Raw genomic sequence first — 12157 nt, 5'->3', positions numbered from 1 at the left:
GTTCTTTACGTCCAGCCCTGAGTGGAACACCTGTCCCACCCACCCCCTTCTCAGGCGGACCTGGTCCGCCACCTTCAAATGGGTCTCTTGTAGCATTGCTACATCCGCCTTCAGCCCCTTCAAATGCGAGATTACTCTCGTTCTCTTGACCGGCCCATTCAGCCCCCTCACATTCCAAGTGATCAGCCGGGTCGAAGGGCAGCCCGCCCCTTTCCCCTGCCGACTAGCCATATCCTGTCCCCTGCTCGCCCCGAGTCAGCCCTCCCTTTTTGACCCGCTCCCCATGGCGATGGCGCCCCCCCCCCCCCCCCCCCCCCCTCCAGTCCTCAACTTCTCCTCCCTGGCCTTTTCAGCAGCAACCCGGTGGCCCCCCCCTTCCCCCCTCCCCCTCCCCCCCCCCCATCCCCCTCCCCCCCCAGGCTAGGACCCTTCCTAGCCGCGATGCACCCTCCATAGTACTTCCGTAAGTCAGCTGGTTTACGCTGACCCGGCTGCCCCTGCCACACTCCGGCTCCTCCCGGCGTGGGGGACGTCCCCCCCTTACCACCCCTCCTTGACCCCGCTCCAGCGCGGGAAAGGGAGCCATTGCTGACCACGCCCCTTACTCCCACCCCCCTCCCTCCTCTGCCCCGTGCGCGGGAAACCAGAGGAAAGCCCGCGCTTTCGCCCTGCCCCACCCCGCCCCTCCATCTTCAGTTCCACCCCCGTCCCCGATCTCACACCGATAAATACAAAACAACCAAAAACCCCACAAGAAACACATACCCCCGGCACTCCCCCCCCACCCCGCCCTCCCAACATAACATTATAAATAACAGGAAAAAGAGAAAAGAAAACTGGTATAGAGAACAAAAAAAGGTCCAAAAATACGGCCAAGTGAAAATCCAACCAAAAGAAAGCCACGTGACCAGCTTAAAGTACCAGAGCGGCAACGACCGCCAAGTATCCCCTGGTTCTAGTTCGAGTCCAGCTTTTCTTCCTGGACAAAGGCCCACGCCTCCTCCAGGGACTCGAAATAGTGGTGCTGGTCCTTGTAGGTCACCCACAAGCGCGCTGGCTGCAGCATCCCGAATCTGATTCTCTTGGCATGCAGCACCGCCTTCGTCCGGTTGAACCGGGCCCGCCGCTTTGCCACCTCCGCACTCCAGTCCTGAAAGATCCTCACCGTCGAGTTCTCCCATTTGCTGCTCCTCTCTCTCTTGGCCCACCTCAGCACCCTCTCCCGGTCACTGAATCGCTGGAACCGAACCAGCACCGCCCTCGGGGGTTCGTTTGCTCTTGGCTTCCTGGCCATTACTCTGTAGGCCTCCTCCAATTCCAGGGGCGAAGGGACGGCCCCTGCCCCCATCAGTGAGCCCAGCATTTCTGCCAAATACCCCTGGAGGTCCGACCCCTCCAGCCCTTCTGCCAGGCCCAGGATCCTCAGGTTTTTCCGCCTCATGCGGGTATCCATCTCCTCCAATCGGTTTTGCCATCTCAGGTGGAGTGCCTCGTGCACCTCCACCTTTCCCACGAGGACCGTGGCCTCCTCCTCCCTCACAGTCATCTCCTGCTGCAGCTCCCGAATTGACGCCTCTTGGGTCGCCTGTGCCCCCATCAGCCTGGTGGTCGTCGCGTTCATCGACTCCAGCAGCTCCACTTTCAGCTCCGTGAAGAAGCGCAGGAGAGCGGCCTGCTGCTCCTCCGCCCACTTCCTCCAGTCCTCGGGTGCGCCGCCGGCCGCCATTTTGGATTTCTTCCCCCGCTTTTTTCGGGGAGCTGCTGCCGCTTTTTTTCCTGCCCCACTTCGGGTGACGACCATAAATTTTTCGGGGTTCACCTCTGGGAACCTTCCCCCACCGGGAATTGCCGTTCCAGCGCCGTTAGGGGCCCTCCAATCGGCCCGAAAACACCTTCCTAACAGGAGCAGCCAAACGTGCGACTTAGCTGGTCATAGCCGCAACCAGAAGTTCACCATCCGCACTCTCAATGTACCCACCATCACTCATCCAGCGGCACTCAGCATCAAGCTGAAAACACTACGTTTTTTCAGGAGTGTTTATTCTTCATATCTATCCACTCAATATTAATTGGCCCTTTCGAGACTTTAACCATTCAGGCAATAGGAAGCAATCTAGTGATGTGGCGATCACTAAATAGTTTCTTATTTTAATGGGGAAAATGACCGTTTCTGTTATTTTTTTCCCTCCATGATCAACTATCTCCCTATCATCAGAAGAGTGAAATTAGATCATTTTGCAGCTTTGTGATCTTGCCCGATGAAGAATGCTTCCATTGGGCTGTGACTTCAGAGGTATGAATCCATGGCAGAAACCTCTTCCCACAGCAAACTGACAGAAATGACTGGTGAAGCTGGGTTGAGGTTGTTCGTTTGGTTGAAGACATGCTTGGATTTTTGCCCAAAAGGCAAATTTTGAACTGAACGCTGTTATTACAACTCAAGCCAGTCTAGACTTGGACTAAAAATATACCGAACTGTAAATACCCCTAAATGAGAGGCAGCGTCAAATGGCAATGAAGTAACTGGAGTTGTGAAAAAAAAGATGCTGAACACCACAGGCGATATTGGTGAAATATTATTTTAACCTAAACAATACTAATAAAGGAAAAGAAATACCTCACTGAGGTAAGCACTGGACTACAAATTTATCATGGAAAAAAACACCTTTGAGTTTTATTCAGAGCAGACTGCCAGCAAAAGACTGTATAAAACTTCTTGACACAGTGTCACCTGCCCTTTCAGTTCGATTATTTTCATCCAATCTATTAGCATTTCAATAATCTCTGTGCTAATTACATGGAAATGAGGCAAGCATGGCTGATAAAACGAGTGCTGAATTACAACACTGGCATCAATACTTGTATTGATCCATTATTATCATTCAAAGTCAGCTTTCTCTGATCAAAGGCCTGAAAGTTAATTTGGCTTCTCCACAGAGTAATTCCAGCATTTTCTGTTTTAAATCTCCATCAGTGTTTTTCTTTCTTTTTTTTTGTGGCTGTTTTTGCCCTCAGGCGGGGGCATTCCAAAGTACCGTCCCACAAGTAACATATTTCCTCCAGCGGGAAGCAGGTCGAAAGCTAGAACTTGCTTGGGAGAGAAGGCGGAACATGACATTGCTATCCGATGGAAAGGGTTTAATGGTTTTGAGCCATAATGATGGGTGAAAGTCTTGGGAGTAGCTTCCCTCAGGCTAAAATATATACAGTTCAGTATATTACCGCGGCTCTTGAAAATACAGAGAACATGACAAAACCCATGATCGAGACCTTTGTGAGGACAGCAGGGAACCAGGAGTTGAGATAAAAAGAAAAAAAAATGAAATGTCGGAAATGTGAAAACACTGGAAGTACAAAGCAGTTCCATCATTATGTGAAAAGCTAAAGGGATAAGTTAACATACCTCTGAGCAAGGGTCTCTGTCAGGTTAACAGAACCTTGGCCAATGGGATCATAGAATCATAAGATCCCTGCAGTGCAGAAGTAGGTCATTCAGCCCATTGAGTCAGCACTGACCCATCGAGAGGGTTGTTAAGAAGGCGTACGGTGTGTTAGCTTTTATTGGTAGAGGAATTGAGTTTCGGAGCCATGAGGTCATGTTGCAGTTGTACAAAACTCTGGTGCGGCCGCATTTGGAGTATTGTGTGCAGTTCTGGTCGCCACATTATAGGAAGGATGTGGAAGCATTGGAAAGGGTACAGAGGAGATTTACAAGAATGTTGCCTGGTATGGAGGGAAGATCATATGAAGAAAGGCTGCCTTGAGGCTGTTTTCGTTAGAGAGAAGAAGGTTAAGAGGGGACTTAATTGAGGCATACAAGATGATCACAGGATTAGATAGGGTGGACATCGAAAGCCTTTTTCCTCGGATGGTGATGTCCAGCACGAGGGGACATAGCTTTAAATTGAGGGGAGATAGATATAGGACAGATGTCAGAGGTAGATTCTTTACTCAGAGAGTAGTAAGGGTGTGGAATGCCCTGCCGGCAACAGTAGTGGACTCGCCAACACTAAACACATTCAAATGGCCATTGGATAGGCATATGGACGATAAGGGAATAGTGTAGAGGGACTTTAGAAGGGTTTCACAGGACGGTGCAACATCGTGTGCCGAAGGGCCTGTACTGCGCTGTAATGTTCTATGTTCTATGTTCTACCTAAACCCAATCCCTCATCCTATTCCTGCAACCCCACCCTAAGGGGCAATTTGCATGGCCAATCCACCTAACCTGCACATCTTTGGACTATGGGAGGAAACCGGAGCACCCGGAGGAAACCCATGCAGACACGGAGTCTAACCAACCCGGGTCCCTGGAGCTGTGAGTGCTAACTACTGTGCCACCACTGGATTGGATTTGTTTATTGCCACGTGCACCGAGGTATAGTTAAAAGTATTTTTCTGGGAGCAGCTCAATAGATCATTAAGTTCATGGGAAGAAAAGGGAATAAAAGAAAATACATAATAGGGCAACACAAGGTATTCAATGTAACTACATAAGCACCGGCATTGGATGAAGCATACAGGGTGTAGAATTAATTTAGGTTAGTCCATAAGAGGGTCATTTAGGAGTCTGGTAACAGCGGGGAAGAAACTGTTTGTGAGTCTATTCGTGCGTGTTCTCAGACTTCTCTATCTCCTGCCCTATGGAAGAACTTGGAAGAGTGAGTAAGCCAGGTGGGAGGGGTCTTTGATTATGCTGCCCACTTTCCCCAGGCAGCGGGAGGTGTAGATGGAGTCAATGGATGGGAGGCAGGTTTGTGTGATGGACTGGGCAGTGTTTGCGACTCTCTGAAGTTTCTTGCAGTCCTAGGCCGAGCAGCTGCCATTCCAGGCTGTGATGCAGCCCAATAGGATGCTTTCTATGTGCATCTGTAAAAGTTGGCAAGGGTTAATGTGGACATGCCGACTATCCTTACTTTCCTGAGGAAGTATAGGCGCTGTTGTGCTTTCTTGGTGGTAGCGTCGACATGGGTGGACCAGGACAGATTTTTGGAGATATGCACCCCAAGGCATTTGAAACTGCTAACCATCTCCACCTTGGCCCCATTGATGCTGACAGGGGAGTGTACAGTACATGCCTCTCCCTTCATAGATCAAGAGATATCTGACAAAGGATGTTCATCACAAGTTACCACAGCTCTGACCAACAATCTGTTTTTGCCCCAGACCAACGGTGTACATCTCAGGTTAAACTCTGACCAAGGATCTCCAATACAGGATAACCACTGCTGGCCAACCACTAGTTGTAGGGAAAACACTAAGAATGGGTGTTCATCAAATGGTGACACGCTGACAATGGGTGTTCTTCACACAGTGACACATTGAGAATGGAGGTTCCTTGCAGAGTGGCACACTGAAATTTGGTGTTCATCACATGATGACACATTGAGAATGTGTGTTCATCACACAGTAATACACTGACAGTAGGTGTTCATCGCACGGTGACGCACAGAATGTGTGTCCAACACACAGTGCCACACAGACAATGGGTGTTCAGCACATGGTGACACACTGAGAATGGCTGTTCATCATGTGGTGGTGACACATGAGAGTCTCATCACACATGACACACTGAGATTAGGTACTCATCACACAGGACACAGTAAGAATGGAAGTTCATCATACGGTAATACACTGAGATTTAGTGTTCATCACATGGTGACACATTGACATTGGGTGTTCATCAAACAGTGACACATGGCAATGGGTGCTCATAACACAGTGACACATTGATAATGAGTCTGCACGTTCTCCCCGTATATGCGTGAGTTTCCTCTGGGTGCTCCGGTTTCCTCCCACAGTCCAAAGACGTGCAGCTGAGGTGGATTACCATGATAAATTACCCTTAATGACCAAAAAAAAGGTTGGGAGGGGTTATTGGGTTACAGGGATAGGGTGGAAGTGAGGGTTTAAGTGGGTCGGTGCAGAATTGATGGGCTGAATGAATACAAATACGAATACGAATATCGCTTATTGTCACGAGTAGGCTTCAATGAAGTTACTGTGAAAAGCCCCTAGTCGCCACATTCTGGCGCCTGTCCGTGGAGGCTGGTACGGGAATCGAACCGTGCTGCTGGCCTCCATCTGCACTGTATGTATGTGTGTTCTATGTTCTATCACACGGTGACACATTGAGAATGGGTGTTCATCACACGGTGACACATTGGGAATGGGTGTTCATCACACGGTGACACATTGAGAATGAGTGCTCATCACACAGTGACACATAGAGATGGTATTCGACACAGTGACATATTGAGAATGGGTGTTCATAACATGGTGACACATTGAGAATGGGTGTTCATAACACGGTGACACGTTGAGAATGGGTGTTCATAACATGGTGACACATTGAGAATGGGTGTTCATCACACGGTGACACATTGAGAATGGGTGTTCATCACACGGTGACACATTGAGAATGGGTGTTCATCACACGGTGACACATTGGGAATGGGTGTTCATCACACAGTGACACATTGGGAATGGGTGTTCATAACACGGTGACACATAGAGATGGTATTCGACACAGTGACATATTGAGAATGGGTGTTCATAACATGGTGACACATTGAGAATGGTATTAATCACAGTGACACATTGAGAATGGGTGTCCATCACACAGTGACACATTGAGAATGGGTGTTCATCACAGTGACACATTGAGAATGGGTGTTCATCACACGATGACACATTGAGAATGGGTGTCCATCACACAGTGACACATTGAGAATGGGTGTTCATCACAGTGACACATTGAGAATGGGTGTTCATCACACGATGACACATTGAGAATGGGTATTCATCACACGATGACACATTGAGAATGGGTATTCATCACATGGTGAGACACTGGGAATGGGTGTTCATCACATGGTGCCACATGGCAATGGGTGTTCATCACATGGTGACACATGGCAATGGATGTTCATCACAAGGTGACACAATGAGAATGGGTGTTTGGCACACGGTGACACATTGAGAATGGGTGTTCACACATGACACCTTGAGAATGGGTATTTATCACATGGTGATATACTGAGAATGGGTGTTCAACACATCGTGACACATTGGGAATGGGTGTTCATCAGATGGTGACACACAGAATGGTATTCATCACATGGTGATACACTGAGAATGGGGGTTCAGCACATGGTGACACGTTGAAAATGGGTGTTTATCACATGGTGACATACTGAGAATGGGTATTCACATGGTGACACATTGATAATGGTGTTCATCACATGGCGATACACTGAGAATGGGGGTTCAGCATATGGTGACACATTGAGAATGGGTGTTCATCACATGGTAACACGTGGCAATTGATGTTCATCACACAGTGACACATAGCAATGGGTGTTCATCACGTGGTGACACAACTCTGTCCGGTGTCCAACACCTAACGTTGGCCGAGAGTGCCCATCACCAATTGTCAGACCACTCACTGACCAGTGCTATCCAGCTCAAAACGTAACTTGCTTCAGATGCTGACTTACTAACTGTGTCTTCCAGCATCTTTCAGTCCTGTAAAGCACAATTCTGGAAATTCTAATTCTAAGCATAATTCTTTGTACGCGGGAACCACATTTTAAAAAAAACTTTTCGCAGTGTTTCGGACAATTGCAAACAAGGAATCCACGTGAACGAAGACACACACAAGTGAGAGCAAGGGAGGAAATTACCTTTTCCCCGGTCAGAACGTGCAATCCTTCTCTAACCTTGGCGAAAGATCCCTCTCCTAACTTCCTCCCTATCAGGTAGCTGCCGACCCGTTTGGTGTGGTGGAAATTCCGGATCGAGTCCCGGGAAACGTGGGAGACGGGGAGCGGAAGGCGGAGCGCCGAGGTGGCAATGCGGAGCTGTGCCAGGGCGGGATGGTCAAGGCTGTCCCCGGCGGCGGCTGGCATCCTGGCGGCGAGCGAGCGGAGCGGCGGTCAGCAAGGGGAGACGAGCCCAAGTGACTGACTAAATAAAGAAAGAGTCCCGTCAAACACTCGCAGCTCCAGACAAAACAAAGGCGGCCAAACAGAACCAATTAAAGGGAACTCGCCCAGGGGCAGCTTCCAGTCACCAAAGTGCGATTTCCTCACACAAACTGCCTTGTCCCCAAGTGTTTACATCTGGCAGCTTCTGTCAAAGACTGATCTTCACTCGGACAGCAGGACAATTCGGTGTTCCTTCCCTTGATCGCCGGGCGAAGTTCAGTCAACGTTCAGACATCTGCATCCCTCTCTCCTTCCCTCTCGCTCTCCAGATCTTCCACCTTTCCCGCCTGGTGCCGGTGACTTTATTTTTTCAGCTCCGGTCTGAGCAGAAGCGACCTTGTCAGGGTGGAGAGAGTGTGGTGAAGTTGTGGTGAGTTGCAGTCTCTCCCCACACACACACACACAGATACACACTGAGCGGCTGGGACAGAGCCCACTGCTGATTTCATCTTTCAAACTTCTCACATTTCCAGAAGGCGGGAGGGAACCAGCCTGGCCTCTTCCTTTTGTAAACGACGAGAGGAATGATTCGTCTCTCTGGAGTTCTTTTCTTTTTGTAAATTCCCCCCTCAGGTTTGATTGCCCCTTGCCCTTTCCCCCCTTTTAATAAATTCCAACTTTCCCGAGCTTCGTCTTTAATCTGCTTCCTTCGAAACTCCCTCCGTTGTTTCTTGGTATCCAGTAAATTCTTCTGTGTGTGTCTCATTCCTTCCCTCACTCCACCCCACCCAGTTTTTCCCCCTTTGGCCGCTCAATCTCCCAATTATTTTTGATGGGAGGGGGAGGAAATTATTAATATAAATTTTCCCTTTTATCCTCAACATTGTTTACTTTGGCTCTCCGAATTTCCATCCCCCCACTTTTCTCCTGGTGTTTTGCCCTTCGCCCACGCCCCTACATTGTTCTCTCTTCTAGTTTTCCATCTCCGCCGTTGGGATTATTTTTTGCCGCCAGCAGAGACCTGCCGCCCAGCTGGTTTTCCGGCAGCGTGGGGTGGCTTCAATGGGAAATTAAATGAAAATCGTTTATTGTCACGAGTAGGCTTCAATTAAGTTACTGTGAAAAGCCCCTAGTCGCCACATTCCGGCGCCTGTCCGGGGAGGCTGGTACGAGAATCGAACCGTGCTGCTGGCCTGCTTGGTCTGCTTTAAAAGCCAGCGATTTAGCCGAGTGGGAAGAGAGAATCCAGAACGGCTCTCCACCGAGAAATACACGGCTGGGGGAACCACAGAACCCAGCCCCTGATTTTCCACTCGCATGTTTTGGCCGAGGCTTGCATCGGCAATCTTACCTGCTCGCAGACTCGGCCATATTGTTCAAGGTGATATTTGTATATCCTATACAAATGGTGGCACAGTATCAACCAGCAATCCTTCCAATACAAGCCAATGACAGGAGGTAAAAAGGGAGAGATTCCTGGGCAGCCATGTGTTGGAATACCGGAGCTTCCACCATCACTCTCCACAGCTCCCGGTTACAACATGCATGGAAAAGTACATTTTGCCACAGCAACTTGGGGCAAAATCTTATTGAGACATCGGGGGTTTCACCCGCCAACTGGTGAGCCAGCGAGAGACCCGCACTGCATTATTTTGGGTAGGCCCCCACTCAGCCACCAGCTAACTGGGCAGTGGTGAAGCCAGCGATGGGCTTTGCAACCTGAAATCAAGACACCCCAAAGGACAGAAATCTCACGACCAAGTGCTGCTGGCCAACCAGTGGCTGGTGCCCAGCAATGCTATTGGGTAGGCCGTGGCTGCTGCAGGTAGGACAGGCACCAGAATCTCAGAGTCATCAAATATCCCAGGCCACAAGTTGAGTTGGGTTGGGGGGGAGCTTTGATGGGGTGTGGGAATCATGGGAAGAGAGATTCAGGGGGAGTTGGGAGCAAAGGCAGCATGGTGGCTCTCAAAGATCTCTTCCCTTCCCGATATCGAGGTGCCTTAATCAGGCACTGAGTGCCGTTGATCGTGGGACTGCTTCCTCTGGGCGGGACAAGCTGGCTTTATGGTTTGTGTTGACATGCATGCCACGTGGCAACGCACTGCCCTCCACTGGGTTAACACCAGTGGTGGTGGAACAAGTCATTAACTGACCACTTAAATGCCTCAATAGGCAGCAGGGCAGGACGGCCGGCCAATGGCCCTCCTGCTCAGAACTTATTTCTGGTGGACATGGGAAGGAGGCGGGGTTCTGGTACACCTCCATCCTGCTGATTACATGCCCTTCCCACCCACCTCCAAGGTCACCACCAATGAGAGCAGAAGAATCCACCCTTAAACTTCCTGAGTAAACTGTAACATGCCAAATGATATTTAATCCATCAATACCTGTATAGGTGGTGTCATTATTCTTTCCTGTTTTCTAAAAGCTGTTATTATTTGTGGTCACACAGAAAATTTATGTTTTTATTATGAGAGAGCAAAACTGTTTTCATGCCGTGTTTTATTGGGGAAAATAGTGCAATAGATTTCACCATAATGGGAGATTTTTCTAAAACACATTATTTGAAACAATTCTAGCACTGTTAAATCCTTTTACAAACTTCTGAATTTTGGGAGCTATTAGGAACTTGGGTCCAGAAATGGGGTCCTAAATGTAGCAGGCATTTTAAGGGCTAAACAGACTGAAGGAAAATACTGTTAGCCTGGACTCAAGGGGATACGCTCACACCTGGCTGAGTCACATGGTCTCATTCAGACTTAAATCATTATCAAATACATCAGTGATTCGCCCGAGATTCATTGTCTTTCGAGATATTCCTGCATGACCAGCCATTATCCTATTACAGAGTTTGATGACCCATTTGTCCGTCAGTGGAAGGTAGTTGCATATGAATTGCATAGCTTTGGTCTTTTATGTAAACAGAAATGGGCAAACAAACAGTCCATATTACTGTTGATAAGTTTCAGTCTGGACATCCCAAAGGGGGACCTTTATTTGAAGGGAAGGGCAGAGTTTAGAGAGAGAGAGAATCGATTTGGAACAGACAAAAGTAGAAAAATGTAACTAGCCATTGAAGCGGTGAAAAGAAAAGCCACAGAGAGAAGGCTTTGGAAAAGGGTTCTGAACAAATGTCCCCAACAGTAGAAAGATTGCTTCCTAAATACAAGTGTTGCTTTTGCCTGTAAGCGTAAGTGGAATGAGAACTGTATTTTCATAAAACTGTGTGTAATCTGTTAGTGTTGGTTTGGAGTTTAAAAGTTTAAAGATAGTTTTGTTTTAATAAAGTTTGTTAATAAAATAACCAAGCTCTATTTCTTATATTGTCACTCCTGGATCTTTTTGTATCATATTAAAACTTTAATAAGTTACATCTGGTTCAGTCTCTCAGCCATTATTGAGGGCTGACCAGGTGTCCATAACTGGTGTAGAATGCCATAATTGATGATATTATGTGAAATGGTCCAAAATCATCAGACCAAAGGCGAGGTATTGGCGGTTTAGTCCATAGACATTATGGAGATGGTTTTAACTCGCTTAAAGCTCATCCACTTGTACCGATTAAAAATCCAACCTGACCCTTCTTTAAAGAGAGCACAATATTTAGGAAGAGTCAACTTGACTCAACTGTTAACACCTCCGAGTCAGCATTTTACAGCTTCAGTGCTCTCCTGCACTGTAGTGAAGGGACTGCTGTACTGTTGAAGAAGTCACCACTTCAGACCAAACCAAGGCTCACTCTGTTCATGTGAATGCTTAATGTCTCATGGTGTCATCTTAAGAACAACGAAGAATTCTCCCAGCGTCCTGGCGAATATTCCTTCCTCAACTGAGACTACTACAAGCTGATGAACTGGTCATTCATTTCATTGCTGTTTGTAAGATCGTGCTGTAGCAAAATACATAACATAAAAGTAATAATAATTGCATGTGAAGCATGTTGGAAAGTTTCTGTCTCTTTCTGGGGGTACAGCAGATTATTGGTTATATAACTGTACCAGCCTCCCCGGACAGGCGCCGGAATGTGGCGACTAGGGGCTTTTCACAGCAACTTCATTGAAGCTTACTCGTGACAATAAGCGATTTTCATTTCAACTGGACCAGTACTAGTTCAAATCCACCATGGCAGTTGCAGAATTTAAATTCAATTAAATACATCGGGAATTACATTAATAATGGGGATCGTGAAACTACAGGATTGTTGGTAAAGCCCAGCTGGTTCACTA

At 47.9% G+C, this 12157-nt stretch overlaps 1 protein-coding gene across 1 annotated transcript in view; it reads right to left on the bottom strand.

Annotated features, from left to right (window-relative positions):
- Positions 1-8626, bottom strand: part of hunk (hormonally up-regulated Neu-associated kinase) — a 91760-nt gene extending 83134 nt beyond the window's left edge. The window contains exon 1 of the mRNA XM_038801676.1: positions 7686-8626. Coding sequence (XP_038657604.1) covers positions 7686-7910 — 225 coding nt within the window. The 5' untranslated portion in view covers positions 7911-8626. The remainder of the gene's footprint in view (positions 1-7685) is intronic.
- Between the last annotated feature and the right edge of the window lie 3531 nt (positions 8627-12157).

The sequence above is a fragment of the Scyliorhinus canicula genome, chromosome 7, assembly GCF_902713615.1.
Source record: "Scyliorhinus canicula chromosome 7, sScyCan1.1, whole genome shotgun sequence".
NCBI classification, from domain to species: domain Eukaryota; kingdom Metazoa; phylum Chordata; class Chondrichthyes; order Carcharhiniformes; family Scyliorhinidae; genus Scyliorhinus; species Scyliorhinus canicula.
The sequence above is the reverse complement of the archived record's forward strand: the minus strand, read 5'-3'. Positions and strand labels throughout refer to the sequence as shown.